Consider the following 20,960-nt stretch of genomic DNA (forward strand, 5'->3'; position numbering starts at 1 on the left):
TTTAAACATTTACTTTTAATTTGTCATACATTGGGATTGTCTCTCCCATTTAATTAGATTTACTTATTTTTTAGTGTAATATTTAGTTGATTTTCTTACTAGAGGTAGAAATTAATATGTAATTTTCTAGGGCAAAAGTTTGCCCTAGAATGATTCTCTTAAAATTTTTGAATTTTAAACCTCAGATTTTAATTTACTATAAAAGATTAAATAGAGATCATCTCATCCCTTTTATTTTTATTTAGTTTTTTTTTTTTTCTTGTAGTAGTCAGTTGATTTTCTAAGTACAGGTGGGATAGATATTTAATTTAATACGGTTAATAATGATTTTTATAGCAAAAGTTGACGTGAGCAAGAAATGGATTAAAAACCTTTTAAACTTTAAATATTTAGTTTTAATTAATTTATTTAAAAAAAGAATGAAAAACGGAGGTACTTTGAAGTACCTCATTCTCTCTCTTTTCTCTCTCCCTCTCCACCACGGTTCGAACCCCTGCCCTGGCCATAGAGGAACCTTTCAACTAACAACCGAGGACAGGGGGAAGTGGTGAATTATTTGGCAAACTAAATCGTAATATGACAACCACTTTGGATCGCATAAAAAAAAGATAAAGATTTTGATCCTCAAAATGATCACTTTGATCACCTAAAGCTTTAAATATTTAGTTTTAATTAATTTATCTAAAGCTTACTAGGATCATGATGTGATTACTACACTTGCCTTGTTAGGTTTAACAATGAGTTGGATGAAACATATGATAGAGAAAAAAAATATTTAAAAAGAAAATATTTTTGTAATTGGACTCTCAGCACATAACAAAATGATGGAAACTTAAAGGAGAAAACCTTTAATTTTTATTACATACTTGTGCAATTAAAAATGTTAATTTTTATTAAGTCTTGGATTAGAAACTAATGGCAAAATAGGAACGAATGTTTATCATACAGAAAGTTTGTGGAGCATTCTACAAAATCAAAGTTCCCTTTATCATGCAGTATAAATAACAGCGACTAATTGTCCGGTTCAACTATCAGATCAGGAATAATGGTTGAATAAGAGCATCATTCGCTCAAGAAATATATAATCTGAACCAGCATTTCATTTTAAAATGTCATTACTTCAATCAGGTGAACAATGAAATATCAAGTTACCATTGTACTCCCATCATATACAAGTATACAACAGCTGTTATAACAGGACAGCAACTAAATAATACCCCTATCATCTAATTCTCATTATGCAAAACAAGACATGAGCCTCAAAAACTGTTCCAATTGCTAGTATGCAAGACCATACATAGAACTGAGCTGAATTCGCTTCAAATCTTACAATTGGACGGAAACCTCATCTTTGGTGGACCAAGATCGGATACGAACCAAGGAACTAAATCTGAATATTTGAATTAAATTAGTTGGTCAAATTAGAATGAGGTCAGGTCCAGCTCTGGGAAGTCCGTAAACAACCTGAATTGATCCATGCAAGATTTACAGTTCTGAGCTTCAGAAATGAGCTTGATTTTTGTGGGGTTGACAAGGGCCACATTGCGTTCGAACCAACTTCAGATGCTGATGCAAATGAAGAGTAAATTTATCTACAGGGTTTTCTCATGCAGGCAATGCTTTCTTGATCTTTATTCAACTAAGGGGATGATCAGGCCTTAACCATGTAGATATTCAGGAGCACTGGATAATCAGAGCTGCCAAAAAGGTTCCAGCGACGCCCAAGCAGTCACCACAACTTGCTTTTCCTGTTTGTTCTGGCAGTGTCACAAGTTCATGCTTTTGCTGGTATAATCTGATGTCACTGATAAAATATAGCCTTGAAGCTCCGGAGCAAGCATTTTCCCCCACCTTTTGGCGGACTACACTTCTACAACCATTCATCAACAAACACAACAGAAAGAAGAATAGAACTTCTGTATGAATAGCAAAACCAAACAACTGGAAACCAGAGCTGAACACAGAGAATCTAATATCGCAGCTTTCTATCCATCCATTACAATGTCCTAGTGTCGATGGAACAACAACAACAAACAACAAAAAACAAAAACTCATGCGACTTGTACAAGTGCAAAACCATACAAACAAACACATGTTCCAACAATGTTTTTAAATGATTCATTTGCAACAATTTCATTTTGATCTAGCAAAAAGAAACGTGGTCACTCGATGAAGTAAATCTGTAGCAGAAACAAGTAGTCCTTGATCACTTTCCAATTGCACAGTCCTGTGCAGTTGCTAAAACACTGCTTTGATAACAAAATCTTGAGGGAGGGCACATCAAAATCTGACTCGTTCACTTAGCAGGCATGTAATGCCTTGTTCTGAAAGGAAGACTTGTGATGGTTGTTCTTCACAAATATTAAAATCGTAGCATCTTTCACTGCTTCATAAAAGTGTGATGATCGGAATTTCCTATAATTTTCCTCATAAAAAGCTATATCTTCTTGGATCAAGCCACAACAAAAACCTATATATGAAAAATTGATCAACAAGTACATAACACAGCGACTAGAAAATTATATATAACAAAACAGGGATAAGCACAGCTAAACTGTCTGCACACCTAAAACACCTCATAACCCACTAGCCCATAGCAACAACATGCCATTATCCCAAAAGTTAAACAGGGAATGAAAGGGGATTGAAAAACAGAGGCGCAAGGGAAAGGTTAATGGGTATGGTGTAGCATGTGAGGTAAGGTGATTTCATGTAGAAGCTCAAGGTTCCAGCTTCAAGGAGACAACCCGAGACTGCCTATTGCGCTTGGCCACCCTAACAAACACCACTGACAGGCATGATGGGGCCCACCATGGCCTGCGAACTGCTTGCTCTCCTTTCAGGCATGCAACTGCATGTACATGCACCAAACAGGTTAATAGTGAACACTTGCTGCATTAAAACCAATGGCATACAGCTTAATCACAGGTTGTTAGCATACAAAACAAAAATATCAAACGGAAGGAAAAAGAAATAACAAATCGACCACCACCACTGTATTGAAAATCATGTGATAGATGGGATAGTTTTAATTTGCTTTTCTCTAAGTGTCCTTCTATTTATTCTCTCTTTTCGTCGAGTCCCTTAAAAATAGTTGATGTTACACTGTTACTAGAGGATTATATGCTGATTTTAGCATGTCTAGAAACTATGGTTGATGTGGCCTCAATTTGGTGGGTGATATATTTCAGATAGACCCAAAATTATTTAAGCTGAAAAAGAATCAAGCTTTAGACTATGATCGGCTCACTAAATGCATCCAAGGAGTGTTCAAGCTCAAGCAAAGCATGAACTGACCTCACTGTCAATGTTCAAGCTTGCTCGTTTCCTACTAAATGAACTCAAATGAAATTGTTATCAAGCCAAAACCTAGCTTCCACCAATTATTTTTGCAAACCAGGCGCTGTTTGGTCTTAGCATGTTCATAAACTGAGCTTCAACGTAAGGCTTATGCTCCCCTTGTCCTCTGGCTTGAACAAGCTTGAACAAGCTGGTTATCAACCTTAACCTAAGCTGTTAGTAAACAGCTCAAAAAAAATATCAAGTCCCACTGATTTAAAAGATAAATAAGCAGCTGTGGCTATCAGAAGGAGATGGGGAAAAGATGAGCAGATAAATGGCAAGTTTGGGGTTCACATGAACCAAATTTAGAAGCCTATATTGAGGCAAAAAGGTTAGCCTTAGGTTAAACTGACTGCCCACACCCCACAGTCTACATATTCAGAGAATCTCTCTCTCTCTCTCTCTCTCTCTCTCTGTGTGTGTGTGTGTGTGTGTGTTGTGTGTGGTGTGTAAGCAGTAAGTTTTAGTGTCCAAGGAGTTCCATTCAAAGTTTAACTTGTCATAAATAGAAGGCCAATTTATCTATATAAAGGAAGGTCAAATAGATGTATCTCTAGTTTTTCTCTTGCATAATAAATTTATTCTTCTTTTTTGGAGAATAAGAAAAGGATTCAACTCATTATTCTAGGGTTCGACCAACAGAGCACAGATCCAGACAAAAAAAAGAAAGAAAGAAAACTAATCAAGCTACATTTAAGTGTTAGGGTGCAGCAGTTGTATTTCTCATCATTGTCTCTACCCTACGCCCCAATATTTTGATTTCAATAAAATGTTTAGCTCATTCTAAAATCTTGACTATCAATGTCCAATTTTCCACCTTTCTACTTGAATCACAAGAAGTCATCCAAAATCTAAAGAGCAAACTATCTTTTTTCAGGGAAAACATATTTGATTCATCCCTAGATAAATCACACTGAACCAGTATGAGAATGGAGGAGTGTGCAGAATTGCAATGGAATGATGACGGATTTATAATACAAAAACAACAATATATGCAATTACCATTTGCACAAGTCTGAAAAAGGGACAACAATGTTAAATTCATATGGAAGTGATATATCATATGGAATGATAGCAACAACCTAAAACAGCTTCATGTAAAGTTCAAGCCAGTTTTATAGAATGAATATCCAGTAGATACACAAGAGAATTAATTTTGACTGCTGAAAATCTCCAAGACACTAAGAAGGGGAGAGTTGCAAACTTCATCTCTTGTTCATATCAAAAACCGATGTTTCCACACTTCTTTTTTTTAAAAAAGGCTCTAGATCTTCCAATTATCCCAAAATTATTATTATAATAGTATTATAATATTATTATTATAATATAATAATATATATATTATAATATAAATTGTTATTATAAAGTATTGTTAACTTATTGATGGTATATACCTTCTATAGATAAGGATGGGAAGAGCATAGGAGGACAGTCTGACACTTTTCTCAAGTTGGGAAAAGTTTGAAACTTCCAAATCTCAAAATTATAGGGATAATGGAGACAATCTTCTTGGCGAATCCATTACCTAGAAATAGCTTAAATCAGGGGATCAGGAGACAATCAGGAGGTCTCAGTGTCCTGTTCAACTAAGTCCCGCAGGATGATTATAGCTGCCGATCAATAGCTTGTCAGGGGGACTAGGAAATATCAGCATCCAAATGAGCCCTAAAACATTAGGTTGTTTGCTAGAGGCAATAATACCTACAAATGGAATGGTAGCCTCTAAATTCCTAGGTTTCCTTCTTCCTTGACATGCCCAGCTTAAACCATTCAATACACAAGCAACAACTGCTTTCATTTGCACGTAAGCTACCTCCTTCCCAGAACAAGTGCTTAGTCTAGCATGAAAAATTAAGAATTGGAACAAACTCCTTAACTGGAATGAATCATCTTCCAGAAACATCTCTAGCTTGGAAACTAAGTAGACCTTTCTTCATAACTCCACAATCACCGCCCTGAAATAGCTATTGCATGCAGCAATCTACTCATTTATCATCCCATTCAACAACATGTCATCCATTAAGGCAGTTTGCAAATTAAGGGACATTGCATGTCCAGCCTCGACATATCCAATGGTATAGACTAGAGATGTCTCATCTCTCTTAGTTTGTCAAAGGTCCCATTTGGTCAGAATTGGCATGCCTTGAAGGAACCAAGGTAATCATAAATCTTCTATAGAATTGACTATAGGAAATGAACAACCACAAGAACCTTCTCAAAGCGTTTGATGCGATTTTTCTCTTGACAAGCATGAAGTTGATGATAAGGAATAACTTTATGCAAGATCCATGGGAAAGTGTATCTCATACCTCTAAATACACTACGAAGAAAATGACTAGACTGAGTCAATATCAATACCTTCATTTCAAAATTCATCAATTCATCAAATTACTATTCTACCAACAAAGAAAATGGAGGCCTCCACTCCCATGCCATATTACTCCTCACTCTCACAACTGCCTTCTCCATTGGCTTCTCATCAAAGAAGAGGAGCATTGCTTGCCAATCCACATACTTCGTGATTTTGTAAAACAAAATCTGGTTGCTAGAGTGGACGATGGAAACATTGCTCCCCAATCCCAACAACACCATCGCAAGGTCATTAAAGGTTGTCATTACCAAAACACAAAATGTCAAGCAAGTTCCTGTAATGAATTTCAGCAATTACTTGCGGGCAAGGACTTCACCACCATTGCTTGGCCATGGAATTTTTAGTGCAGATTGCAATCAATGGAAGCTCCAATCAAGAATTGCTAGGGGCAGGTTAAGCTAAATAAAAAAAAAAAAGAGCAGCTTTGCCTTGGAATATGTTTATTTTGAGATCGCTACTCGCCTTATCCCCCTCCTTAAAGAAATTGCTGCCACAAATAGCACCTTGACTAGCTTGCCATTGACAATGTTTGCCAGTCTGCCTTCTACCAGACACCATGTGGTTCATGTTCAAGAACAACAACACAACAAATTTCATTGAAGCTTTCCTAACAATAATGGAAGTCAGGAGCAACTACACTTGGCAACCATGTCAGAAGTTTAAGTAGGCCCTGAGCATTAGAGAAGAGTGGCAGCCAAAGGAAGATCTCACCAGCAACAACCAGTTTGCCATGAAAATCTTAAGAGGAAGGCAAAGTTGGTAATATTGTTTTCCTCTCACAGTGCATCACAAATGAAGTGCTTCTCTGACCAATTCCTCTGCAATCTCATCATCAGTTTCATACTGGTCGGGAGAGAAATCACATCAAACACCATAACATGGTTATCTTATCTGGTGGGGAGAGATGACAGTTCCATATTGTCATTTTAAAAACCAAAGGAGATGAGATACCTCCATGTTATACTCTTAGAGACACTAGGCCCTGCCTGTAATGCCCCTTCTAGGATTGCCTTAGTGAGTGACATGCTGCTGATATCAGGAAAACAGTGAAGAAAGAGTGTGCTATTATTTACAACAGCTACACAATAAGGTGGATGACAAAAATATGTAGGAAGGAATGCCAGAATTGCGAGTTAAAGAGGTGGTTCAAAAAGGGATTATTCCAATCAAGAGGCACATTCTAATTCCTGATTTTCCATGTTGCACAAGAACTTGCTTGGAGAACGAGATGAGTTTCATGGAGATGAAACCAACGATACAGCAAGAATGATCGAAAGCTTCAAGCTGGAGGTGGCAAGGAAGAAAAGACTAAGTTCAAGTTCAAGGAATGGGAAGCTTTTATATTTCATGTGTTTTTATAAGTCTTTTTGTTCGGTATGTCTATAATTTAAATCGTTCTTGCTTCCATAATGAGATATTAACATCTATTTTTTCACTATTAATGTAGCCCCCTTTGTTTGGACTGTCGCTGATGTTCAACACTCAATGTGTTAGTCTTATGACTACTACATCTAGATTACAACTCATACCTTAGATTTGTTTTTTGTAATATGGTTTGGCATACCCTACGATAATTAATTATATCTATTGTAAATTTTAATTCTACATTTGCTAATGGATTTCAATTGAAAAAACACATTTAAAAAAGCATCTAAGTATAACTACCAAATTTTTACATGGAACTTTGATGATATCATGATTTGTTTATTAAGTATCAAAGATTTAAGTATTGCATTATATCAGTCTGTACCAAGCATAGCAGATCATACTAATTAGGTACGGATACCGCTATGCCCCTAAACTAGTATAGTATTGACACATAGTATTTCAACTCTATTTTATTGTACTTGCTTTAAAAGGCACATTGTGCCTTGGTACGGTACCATGCAATTTGTACTATACCAATATGGTACCAGTACTGATACTTCAACCCTTGGTTGAGAACGGTCATGAAGTGTCAGGGTGTACAAGTGTTTGGACACATCAAAAAGCCAAAATTTTAAGTGTCTAGATAAAACTGCCTAGAGACCTGAATTTATAGTGCCTTTGATATAATTTCTTCAATTTCACCATTCTATTCAAATTAAACATGGATTCAATTGATTTTTCAAAGAAAACCTAAAAAGACCTCACTTTTCTAACTTAGCAATGCTACTTTAGGTTGCTTCATCATCAAGGAAGTTTAGGTGTTGAAATTTACTCTTAAGTCAAGAGTATTTTAAGCAATTTATTTGCATGATCAGCAAATGGAGTCTTCCCTCTTAATAGCAGTAGTCAATTTATAGAATTTTTCAAAATGCTCATTTCATGCTTATTCTCAGCTTTAGATTACCCTTCAGTTATTAATTAACACAAAAGGAAGAGGGTAAAGATCAACAAGAAGTAACAAGATGTTGATGAACACGGTCAGAAGGAAAAGACGAAATGAAGGAAGAAAAAAAGCAGCAGCTTAATAATCAACCTCCATGGTCCACAAAATCTACCATGACAATTAGAACTGAACGAAAGAAGATTTTCCATCATAAAGTTTTGCATACTAAATGTAAAGGACAAATTATTCAACCTGAAAATCATCAAATCATATCAAAGCCACTAATTTCAGACAATTCCATAAGCTTTCCGAGACGAAAAGAAACCAAAAATGATCTAGTGAAGCTCTAACCAAGCTTCTAGACTGCAATATAAATAACCTAAAATAAGACCCTGCTTGGTTCATGCCACTTCTTATCTGCCGATAGCATGCGCGCCGGTGGAACGACGAGAAAAGATGCAGCAGAAAGGGAAAAATTGCTGATCAATAGAAGCTTTTGGACATCAAATCCCTTAATTTCATCGAGACAGTTATGAATTATCTATGGTACTTAAAAAACGAATTGGGAAGAGTGATAGAGAATATGAAAGAAATGAAGGAAAAGATATAAAAAAGGAAAGAGAAATCAGAGGAAAAATAGAAGAAATATATATATGTTTGAGCTACTGCTGGCCATGCCACCCCTCTCTCTCTCTCATGTATCTTCTAATCTAAGATATTCATGTTTAAAGTAAGTTTTATATTATAAAAAGAAAAGAAAAGGAAAAAATGGTGTAACTAAGTGCATGACAAAATTTAATGAAATCCAGTTTTCTTATTATCTACAATCTTTCCCTTCTTGTTTGTCTACTTGATTGAACAAAATAAATCTGGGACCTGAGTATGTGCCCCCTGACCAAATTATAATCAATCTCATGTACAGATTTTCCATGTAAATATTGGATTTCTGCAATTGTTGCAGATCTGAAAACTTTATTATGTAAAGAATCAACCATCTGGATCTTTTTCATCCCGAACATCAAATGAAATGAAATTTCACCCGAAAAATGGCAAGAAAAGAAAAATGGTTCAATTGCCAAATGCTGCAGCCACACATGCAAACAGTTGTTTCCCCTCTAAAATCCTAAGCAACTACTCAGCAATACAGGAGCTATCCTTTCTTACTAGCAATAATATTTATTTCTTAATAGTTGCTGACTCAAAATGTGAAAGTGCAGAATGCGTAGGCATACAGATGCACATATTATTCAAAAAATGTATATTATTCTAAGAGTATTTTTAAGTATTTTTAAGTGCAAATACAAAGGACTAAGGCCATAAGGCATTTGCTGGATCTACTGGGAGATTAAGGACAAAACAAACAGATGAAGTGTATTTATTAATGTTAAACACAGATATGAACAAGAAATGGTAGGTTAGCAAGGGATTTTTGTACATAAGCACAAAGATCATCCCAATTAAGTCATTTTGGAATATAGTGTACTCAGATCAGAACTATTCTTTTCTTGTATCCTGACTAATGACGAGGAAACACGGCCGTTAATCCAAACCACATGAACCATCAAATGTCATACAGGTGAACTGCATTTCAAAACTTCTAGCTTGACAACCTAATAAATGGACTTGCCTCTTGACTGCTGTCAGCATTTTATGTTCAAAACAGACACACGCTAATGTTCATATGACAAATACCACATGCTAGAAATCTATTGAGCAAATCAATGTCCAAACACCAAATAATTTTACAAACAGGTTTCTGCAACGTAATCAATCCATAAAGTGTTGGTTTCATTGAGCACAAATTCAAAGAATATTAGTCAGAAAATAAAAAATATAATCCACTCAATTATGAATAAAAAAATGAAGATAGGTGAAGAACAAAACCTTTAATGCGCCGTAACTCCTTGCAGAGTGTAATAAAATCTCCCCATTTCATGTGGCATCGTCTGATAAACCGCAGAATCTGTTCCGTTGTGAACATGGATAAGCTCTCTAAGTACTCTCCATTGACAGCATTATCTTCAAAAACCTGGCGGTAGCTGCCCAGATTTATTTCTTCCAGCCATAACCCAACATCCTGAAATCATATTTATCTATCAGGCCATGAAAAAAAATAGCAATACAATATTGTGAACAATTTTTAATTACTAGTTATATCGTGCAAGCATATGCATGCTTATCAAATAAAAATTATTAGGCTGGGTTTTCTACTTCTTTAATTGGGTTTAATTTGGATTGATTATAGCTCAATCAGCCCACCCCTGTTACTCAATAGGGCTAATGTCTATGAGTATGTAATTCTTCTAAAAAGCGTTAATGTCCCAAGTAAGCAGGCTGCCCGTAAAAACTTCATTTATACCAAATAGTCTCGTGGATATCTCATTGCCATGGAAAGGTCATCATGAAAGGGTAGTGGATGGAGAAAACCCGTAAATTGAGCAGACCATGCAGGAAAAAGCACTGTCGGATCCCGGTCATGGCATTGGTAGACCCATATTAGCTGGGCCTTTGTGAGAGGAAGCATGGACAGGAAAAATCTTGCATGAGGAACTGCGCCCATAAAGAAACTTGCTGGCGGCTCCTGATCTCTTGGTTATTTTTGGTAAAGCAGGCACCGCCGGATCCTAATCCTATTATTTTAGCCAAAATGGGTTATTTCAAGAAAGGGAGGATCATTTGGGGAATGCGAAAGTGTTCACAAAGAAGGAATATTGAACCTTATATAGTTCTAAAATAAAATGAGCAGCCATCTATTCCCAAAGCCCTTATTTTAATTTCTACATCTCCTATAAGCAGCTTAGTTATCTAGATCAAAATCAAAATGCTGGACAATCCATTGAAGATTGAAAGGAAGTAATATGAGTATAAGATCAGTTTATAATGAACTACATTGTTGAGATGGGTGAGTTTGAGATAGAAAAAGATACTTTACTAATAAGTACAAAAGAAGTTTAGGAATTGCTTGCTGATAGAAAAGAATGTGAAGTAGGACCCCATATAGTACTAACCACGTGTGACCTATTGTAGAGAGCGCCCTAGAGTCAGGTTAAAATGTCTAGAAAAGAAGGGGATAAATACAAAGTAAAGTTCAAGTAGAACAAGGGATACCTATTTTTAAAAGTTTTTCTTATTATATGAAATTATCGAAGGTTGTTGAGCTAACACTACTCAACGAGATGGGAGTCGCTTTGCTTATATTTCAAACAAAGCTTAGCAAAGAAGGATACCTGCTTTAAAAATCTGAGGTGTGGACAGTTCTTTACAAAATACACTAGTCAAATCAATGAAGCAGGTCACAAATGAGGCAGTGTAGTACTTTAAGTATTTGCCTCTGCATACTTTCTTTTGTTAAATAGACTAGGTCACACAAGAAATAACATTAAACACAATTGAAGTTTATCAGTAAATATCTGAGCTATCTGATAATTAAAGAAACACAAGAAATAACATGCCATTTTTTACTCCTAAAAGCCATGCATGACTACCTTCTCTATGGTAAATACTCTGAAATAATAAAAACTCAATAGAAATCAAGGTATGCCAATTGATCAGGTGGATGCAACATTACACAACAGTCATGAAGTGTAAAATCAATTATCTGATATTATCTACTCATTGGTGGATAAAAAAATCTGATGATATGCATACTTGATCAACCAACCAAATATACAATTGACCATCTGGACTCAATAGAACAATCGACGAAATAGCAAGTTATGAATTTTCAATAAAGATAATCTAATCACTCGTAGCACCAAAAATAAAAAGGCCTACCATAAGAGAAAAGATACATGTTTCGATTGCTTTTTTTTTTGTTTTTTTTTGGGGGGGTTGGGGGGGGGGGGGGGGGGGTGTTGCATAGCATTAAGTTTCTTCTATAAGCATTACATTCTTTTCTGAGTTAACAGAGAAGAGTTTCTATCAATATAAACAATACAAAGAGAATCATATAGTGCTACCATACTAATATTTAGAGAATTCATTATCTGCTAACACAAAAGAAACCTGAGTAATGATATTAGAACTTTTCAACAGCTGATGGTATACATCCATCAGAATAACAAATTGTAAATGACAAAAGTAGCATGCATCTTCACTAAATTTTAGGTGGAGTAAATGGATAGCTCTCTCCTTCATCATCTTTCCATTAGAATCAGAAAGTTTTTGGGGATCAACATTAGCAAAGCAGTGCCATAAATAATTAAAAAAGGTAAAAGATGGTGTATATGGCAATAGCAGGGTCCGTGCGACCCTCATAGTGATTTAAGACAACCAATGGCATGGAAATACATAAATTCTATTCCGAGCCCTTAGATCTATTAAATTCTGCTTATACATCTCCTCCAGCTGATACCAAGACTGTGTCTGTGGAGACCAATAACCCATCTACATATCTCAAGGAGATGCAAAATACAAAAAAGAGCACTTGGCCGACAACTTTTTTAACGTTTAAGCTCCAAGATATAACGCCAAGCTAAAAAAAAAACTATGAGATTACAAAAGGCTTGAGCAGATTATATGATGCGAAATACTTGGACATTTCAAGTTAAACAACATTATCAGGAAACGGAAGACAACTACTTCACACTCCTTATGGTCCATTCACACAAATAATCAATATCTGCACAGCACCTGACAAGTTTAAATTGTCTTTTTGGTCCAAAATAATTTGAAAATGTTTATGAAATGTAACTTATTAATTCGTTAGTACCCCTGATAAGTCAGGCAGATAACATGCATATGTTTAATTTTGAGTCATCAAAAGCAGTCTTATTTTTCCTCCAAGATAGTTATTTTTTTAAAACATGATTGATTCATCAATATTCATAGTCACCAATTTTTCACCATACATGATTGCGTATCAAACCAAATAGGGGTCACAATACACCATTCCACATATGGAGAATATGGATTTACTGTCAATGTATAGTTTAACTTACACAAAGTAAAAAAAAAAAAAACCAATAATTCTGGTATGGCATACCCATACAGCAATTTTTTAGCCATTTACCAATAGTAACTTTAACTTCCTTTCAAAGGACTACAGTTGATTAGAATATTTCATGTATACGATGTTGGATGAAAACAAGCGAAGGACTCCAATTGGTAAATGCATCAAGGGAGTATGAAGGAAAGTACAAATCATATGCCATCATGTTGATGCTTCTAAACAAAAAAAAAATAAAAGGAAAAAAAATACTAACTGGTAGAAGTAAACTGTGAAACCAGGATGTTAAGTAAGGAGCACTTGTTTCATCATTTCACATATCACCGATTAAAACTTCACTGTCCATCTTATCCTGTCAGTTTCATGTTAGACAAGAAACACACCTGTCAATGGACCTGCTACAATCATGCGCCAGATGTGACAGAGTGGCCTCTAAACAACCACAACACCCAGAAAAAGAGGACAAGAAAAGGATAACAAAAAAGAAAATCACAAGACCAAGAATTGTCAAATGAAATTGAATCCACAAAATCTTAATTCTTTCGAAGAACCCCAAATCGTTCAATTACTCCTAATATTTATGCGTTCTCTGTCCCAATAACTACATGTTTTTTGCATCATGAACCTTACACTAAATAGTTCTTCCACATATCAAGGCACGCATATATTTCAGAAAACAAGCAAAATGCCTACAGGCTAGCTGGCAAAAAATCCAGTAGCATGGTATAAAACTAGCCATGCTTAGTTCCGGAGGTGATCCAGTTCGGTCTGACCACTGATTGTACAACAATACCACCATTATACATCTGATAAGTGGAATTTCAGATAAAAATTTAGCGAGCTCACAAGTCATGTCACCAATTAAGATAAAATCATATATTAATTGGCAACTTCAGCCACAATCAGGAGATCGAAAAAAGAATGGCGAAAAGAAATTTAAAAGGGAAAAATCGATCTTTCTCCCTTTCCAACATGTCCATTTATGAAATTAATCTCCAAAACATCACTTAGATCTGATGAATTCTCTGAGATTGAAAAAAGAATGAGCAGTCTTTTTGTCCATTCTAACACGTCCCCTGATGCAATTAATCTACAGAAAATCACTTACATCTGATAAAAAACTTTTAGAGAGACGAAAAACATACCTCGACGGTCCAGATGAAGAAATCTAAAGGCTCCGGGGACCGGCCCTTGTGCATCTCCCTCGTCCGCAAAAAGAAACCCTAGAATTCCAAATCCCAAGCCATTCCTACATCAAATTCCCCACCGATAGACACAAACGCTTATAATTCTACAAACAATCTTCAAAACAGCCACAAAGATTACCGTCGTGAAAGATTCAAATCTTTAGAGAAAGTGACCGACGATCACCGATCGATTGGAGCGGAGATCTCTGCAACTGGCGAAGAAACGAAGCTCGGAAAATGGGATTTGTGGGCCAATCTCTACAGGAAGCTTCGTAGGTTTTCTTGCCACTGCAAAGAAGACAGGAGAGAAAATGCGGTGCTCTTTGCAGCTAATTCTTCTACATTTACTATAGGCAGTGGATGGGATTCGGCTTTTTTTAAAGGCAAAGGGAGATTGCGAGAGGGTTGAGAGTGGAGTGGGAGGGGACCAACCTCGGCTTGTCACCGAGAGACTTTTGACCGGCAGCGTGTCCTAGTTTAAGTCCTCAGGGGGACCACAACTTTTTATAGCATTGGATGGGCTCCGTCATCTGATCCATGAGGCTTTTAGCTGTACATATGCATGCATGGGGAGCATGCTCAATTGCAATTGATATTTCATCATCAACTTAGCATGTGGGTTTTGTAGCAAAATTGGGGGAGAGAGAGAGAGATATGAACATATTGATGCAAGAACTATTAACACTCCCCCAACTTTTCTTGCAAAATAGAAAAAAAATTTATTGGCAGTCCTACATTTTCTTAACGTACATCTTTGTACATGTCGATGTGGCAATCGACTTGGTATTTTTATCATGGTGGCCTTTGATATGGCAATACTAGGTCAACATTTACCAACGAACAATGAATTAGAGGAAATATTTTCGTCTTATTGAAGTTTAACTCCTCAGCTACTGAATGCAATAGCAACTCACAAAATATACCAAATGCTTGTTATTTTATGAAAGAATACCGAAAAGGTGCACAACTTTAATTATTTGGCATACTTCTTTTTAGATAGAGAAGTTCCAGTATATCAAATATGTGGTAAGAGAAGCAACTGGTTTCATGCTAGGGTCGTGATAAAACATAAGGTTCTAGAATAGCAGCTGCTTGCTTTTAATGATAGGCATTTTGTTCCATCTTACAAAGTAGATGAGCATCTAAATCCTTTGTTATCTATGATATGATGTAGAAAATTTTAGCAAATATAATCACCAAACCCAATGGTATACATCTTGTAAGTATATGCAGATGCTAGCAAGCAAACTCAGATTATTTTTTTCACCCTAACTATCGGTTAATAGTAAGTATTGCAGCAGATGAGAGATTTGGTCCCTAATATACAGGACGATATTGACCTCCCATGCATGCTCAGCAATCTAGCCTACTAACGCAGAACCTCATCCAAAATGGCTATTCAATGAATTCGTGTTGCAATGTTTTTTAGTCCGCATAGATTATGAGGTAAATTCGTTTTGATATTATTTGTAACAATCCAGTATCTCATCCAAAATAGCTAATCGGACAGTATTATTTGAATTTCTTGATTCTATATAAATATCTAAAATTTATTTAGTAAATAATTGATAAAAAACTAAATATATGTTCGACGATTTTCATTTCTACTCCGCCATTGGCACTGTACATTTGTCTAACTTTGATGGTCTCCGGTGATAAAAGAAGCAAACTCAGATTATTACGGCTCGGGCAGTCTTCTAGGTGCATCGCTCACATTTTATGCATGCATCTCCTGAAATCAAATAAAACTATTCTTTATTGGTTCATTTACTACTCCCCGAACGAGCTAATCTCCCAGCTGGATGGGGGTAGGAACCTAGTCCCATCGAATCTCCCACCAAAGTCTCCATCAATCATGAGGACGGAAAGATACGACCAGGCTGGCAGGTGTAATTGTGACCATCAAATTAGGGGCGCTACCAATCATGAAATTTGGCACGTCCTTTTCGATCCTGACAAGTTAGGGGCCCACATAGGGCACAGGTCCAGTCCATTAACTATATGGGCTTGGCCCCAAATAATGGTCTCGCCTAAGCCTGGGACTGTGGGGCTCTCCACGCGCCCAACAGGCTAGAACTGTACTAGATTCCATTCTCCACTCTCGTGCATGTGTTTGGCGACACAACTCAAAGCGTGAATCTAATCTAACCCAACCCCGTCCCTAGCGGCGACGCCTCCGGCCATCTGCCGGTCATTACCGGCTAGCGGGTACACAAATGGATTCTTTTTTCGACATTAAGTCCACTCTTGTAGTCAATTTCGGTTTTATTGAGGTAGATACAAAGAAAGAAAAATTGCTCCTATTGAAGTAGCCCCACAAGCCAAGAAGTTGGATATAGGTTGATGCAACAGGTTATCTAATGCATTAATACCTTGGTTACTAACCAACTATGTCTAGATAACTACTGGCTTGGCTTAACTATATTTCTAGACTCTATTGTCTATTTGCTTTGTGTTTGATCTCCATGTTTTCTTGTGACCACACAAATTCAAATTTTCATATATGCATTGGAGGATTCAAATCTCACCTCGCCTAGTATGAGAAAAGAAAGGGTAGCAAATCACTAGCTAGCTTATATATATTTTTTCTGATAAATTGGATTAATCAAACTATTCAAGTATATATAAATCCGTGAGAATCAAAAACTAAAATATGTAATGATTGAACGGAAATATTTGTTAAGGAATCCCAAAATATAAATCCAATATGGTTGACTACATAAAATGCTATCCAATTAACTGTACTATTAGTTTCTTTGTAAATATGTAACTTTAATAGAAAGCAACTTGCCCATCATCCGCCAATAATCTTGTCAAAATGGATAGAGTTTAGCATTAGCATAAATTACTATATTTTAAATATTTTAGAGAAGAATCTATAGTAAATTACAAACATGTGAAAACAACTTCTCTACTTGCCAGCTATCTTGTTCTACCTTATGAAACAAAGCTAGGTATAGAGCAGTCATTGTAAAGATTTTTGTTAACTAGGTGCTTCCACTTCATATTAAATCTAGCAGTGCTATTGCTTAATTACAATTGAAAGATTTTTATATAATCAATGGCAGCGGCATCTCCCTTTTTTTTTTTGGTAAATCGGATACATCATATCGATTTAGCATGAATATATCCAATAAAATCAGAAAAAAATGACGAAGAAAAAGGAGAAGACTCGTAACTATCCCATATACAATCACTGGAGTGTTGAACAACATATGAAGCGATCCAATTAGCTGCCATGTTCGCCTCCCAGTATACATGGGTAACTCGGAAAGCTACACAGTCTCTAAGCCAATTGTGGATATCCTGCAGTAGCAGATGCTCATCTCCCGCCCTGGAATGGCCCAGAATCTACCCAATTACAGTCGCCCCACTGGTGAGATTAGAGCAACTGTTCAAGAACTTCCTTTGGAGAGTGCACGATGGTAGGGGAGGAGTTCATCTTGTAGCTTGGGAGGTGGTTTATCAGCCTTGATGCAACGGGTGACCATGTATTCATTCTTTGCTATTGAGGAGGAAAGCCTTGGCTGCTAAATATGTCGCTCGGGACTTGCTGGAGTCGGAGGGCCTGTGGAATTTCTTGATGAGGGCCAAGTACAACAACCAGACCACGACATCTGATTTCCAAGCTAATCGGCATTGCTCATTCATATGGCAGGAGATATGCTCCCAGGCTCTGATGATGACTTCTCGGATTAGGTGGGTGGTCGGTGATGGCTAGACGATTGATATGCTGAACGATATTTGGGTTTCTGACCTACCACTGTAGTTGTGGCCTATGATGTTTGATGTGGAGAGCTCTAGACTTCGGGTGTGCAACTTCTTCATTCTAAAGGACAGAAAATGGGATATACCGAAGGTTCAGTGCTTCTTTGGGGTAGCCCAAGGGCAGCCCAAGTGTGGCAACTAGCCGGAGCTGACTGGTGTTTCCAACAATCTTCGACCCTTGTCGCAGTTTTCCTTGATCACCTGAAGGGTTCCTTGAGAGACCTGCTAGGGTTGCCAGTGGAGTTAGATCCGCTTATGTTGCTTATCATATTTAGTTGGATAGGAATGCAGGATTTTTGAGGGACGAAGATAGAGCCCGAAGGTTGTTGCTGATAGGGCGCTTCTCCATGCAAATGAGTTCACTCAGGCTCAAGCCGTTGGAGGATCTAGGATTGCAAGGGACATCCGAGTCTCCCATTCAATTGTTGTAACGATCCGGACAATATTTATCTGTTGGGAGCCCCCATTCCCAAGCTTTCTCAAATTATACTTCGATGGCAGTGTGTTTGATGATGGGGGAAGAGGTGGCGTTGGGTTTGTGATCGGAAATTCTGACTCTATATTGGTTGCAGCTGGAGTTGTTGGCTCTATAATATTTTTGTTGCAGGAGCTGCGCTCAGAGCCATATGAAAGGGGATCACTCATGCGCGGCTCACTTTGGAGCATATCGAATACATCTTGAAGGAGACTCGGCGAGTATGATTGGGTGGATCAAGCGGCATATCCTTTTGTGGCCCGGCATGTTGCATGGCATGTCTTCTTCTTATACCACCTTTATAAACCGGTTCATTTCCTAATGCCCGGTGACATGCTAGCAAAACAATGAGAAAGTGAAATGAATGAGAGGGGAGAAAGTTCAGCAAAAGCCCAAGAGGTTCAGATAGAGAAGAGGTCAATAATTCTTTGGTGAAAAGACAGTTTAACCACTGCTAATTACCTTGAAACTTTCAAAAGCTCTGATGTGCAAAGCATGCAAAGCTTGGTAGTCTGATCAGAAATATTAAATCAATTTGGCAAGTGGACATTGGCCATGATGGAAATATTACTACCAGAGTACCAGTATATTACATTATGTCATGTCTTAAGTACTGCCTACTTGGTGAATTTATTGTGAAGCAACTTTGGTTTTGCTCACCATGCATTTGCCAAGTACTGACCACCTATGGTTATACCAAGTAACCAACGAAGCCTAGGGTGCAAGTACCACATGCCTAGGGTCGCAAAATGGAAAGCACTATGATCAAGTTACATTTTTCTAGAACTTTTGTTTTTTAACAAACCATTGATGGAACAAAAGCTATTTCTTTTTTTTTTTGGTTGAAAAATAGGAGAGAAGGGCGAGGGGCAGAACTTTTGTTTTGTAACAAACCATTGACGGAACAAAAGCCATTTTTTTTTTTTGGTTGAAAAAATAGGAGAGAAGGAGAAGGGGCAGAACTCTATCCGCGTAGCAGCCCCCACTGGGCTCCTCTTCCATCAAAAAATATTCGATGCGGGTTGCAAGTTTCCACGTGCCCTTCCCAATTCGTAGAAGACCCCACTTGGCCATCCATATGTGAGTACGTCACCCTAGCACCACCTCAGTACTGATAGAAGGAAAGCATATCCACACAGAGCCATCCGGACGAGGGGCATGCGGTCTCCTGATTTAATCGACGCCTGTGCGTTTCGAACTCAGACAACTCGGATGGAGTCCAAGTCCCTTTACCACCAGGCTACCACCTTGGTGGCAAAACCATTTCTTTTGAGAACTAAGGATGTTAGAGCTATCCACAACCTAACTACTAGGTACATGGGCAGTTTGCTCCTTTTGTTTGCAAGACTTGGATTTTTAATCTAGAAAAATAGTAGACATGGCCAAAATCTTGAAGGACAATGACATTCAAGATTTGGTAACCAGACCCCCTGCTTTCAAGCTAGGGGTTTAACCATTGAGGTAAGCTTAGGTCACTTGATGGCACAAAAGTTATTAAGGGAAGCTTGGGGAATTCGTTTAGGTGTTTTATTACATATTCACCAATATCTTAGCATTTAAATTATTCCTCTTGTAAGGTTTTTCTATAAACCTCTGTCCACATAGATTAGTTGTTATTGCTTTGAAGAAGGTGCTAGTATTTGTTGTACCTAATGGTTAACTTGTTTCTATACTAGTTTATGCCAATCTAGCAGAGAAACAAAGTATTTTGTTAGGCATAACGAGAACATCCAAAAGGAAGTTAGGAAGAGGATTCTAGAGCAAAAAGAGTAATATAAGATGAAAATCTAGTAATGGATGCATGGATACAAAATTTAAGGAAGAAGGCTAACTCATGGTTCAAAGTTTTACTTGAAAGAAATTTTTTTACTTTAGCTGGATTGTTTTAAGACCCGAACGACATCATATGCCTTTGAAGATTTTGAGAAGTTACTCTTTTTAAGGCATTCTATATGGTGACTTTGATGAAGAGATGCATACATATACTTTTACTTGTTGGGGGAAAAACCCCAAAGTCATACCACTACGGAGGCGCTCGGCCAAAAAGCGCCGACCAGAAAGGGGCTCGGCCAAAGGGTGCCGACCAGAGAGCACCAACCAGAGGGGTGCTCGGCTAGAGAGCGCCAATCTGAAAAGATGCTCGGCCCAAGAGTGCCGACCGGAGCGCCAAGAGGCGCTCGGACCAACCAACGCTAGAAAGAGCCGACCAGGAAGACGCTCGACTAAAGGGCGCCGACCAGAGAGAGTGCCAAGAGGCGCCCAATCAAAATAACCGAGTAGAGATGCTCGGATAGGAACAGCCGACCAGCGGACGCCGACCAGAGAAGCGCTCAACTAGAAAGCGCTGACTGGAGAGCGCCAAATAGAGGCGCTCGGCTAGGAGGTGCTCGCCCAAAGGGCGCCGACCAGGAGTACTTGAAGCAACCCCGCCACAGGGCGCCCCTCTGGGCGACCAGCTCGGCTCGGCACCCTTGCCGAGCCGATGCCTTGACTAATACTCCTCCCCGCCAAGCTTTCTCAAAAGGTCCGGCGGCTATACACGCGACTCTACTATAGCC

At 37.7% G+C, this 20,960-nt stretch overlaps 1 protein-coding gene across 4 annotated transcripts; it reads right to left on the minus strand.

The window, feature by feature from the left end:
- Positions 1-1,955: 1,955 nt before the first annotated feature.
- On the minus strand, positions 1,956-14,605 carry LOC103714931 (uncharacterized). Of its 4 annotated transcripts, none has more exons than XM_008802406.6 (4): positions 14,299-14,605; positions 14,118-14,221; positions 9,909-10,101; positions 1,956-2,851 (listed from the first exon to the last, which is right to left on the minus strand). In XM_008802406.6, exons 2-4 carry the CDS (start codon positions 14,169-14,171, stop codon positions 2,721-2,723), a joined length of 378 nt encoding a protein of 125 aa, XP_008800628.1. In that variant the 5' UTR covers positions 14,172-14,221; positions 14,299-14,605; the 3' UTR covers positions 1,956-2,720. The 4 variants fall into 4 exon arrangements, with proteins under 4 accessions (XP_008800628.1, XP_008800627.1, XP_088557290.1 ...); XM_008802405.6 differs by having other exon boundaries at positions 14,118-14,195; positions 14,299-14,510; XM_088701164.1 differs by having other exon boundaries at positions 2,154-2,470; positions 14,118-14,195; positions 14,299-14,510.
- Positions 14,606-20,960: the final 6,355 nt, after the last annotated feature.

Source organism: Phoenix dactylifera, chromosome 7, assembly GCF_051530095.1.
Source record: "Phoenix dactylifera cultivar Ajwa chromosome 7, Ajwa_hap1_PhDact_Kaust_v1.1, whole genome shotgun sequence".
In the NCBI taxonomy this organism is placed as follows: domain Eukaryota; kingdom Viridiplantae; phylum Streptophyta; class Magnoliopsida; order Arecales; family Arecaceae; genus Phoenix; species Phoenix dactylifera.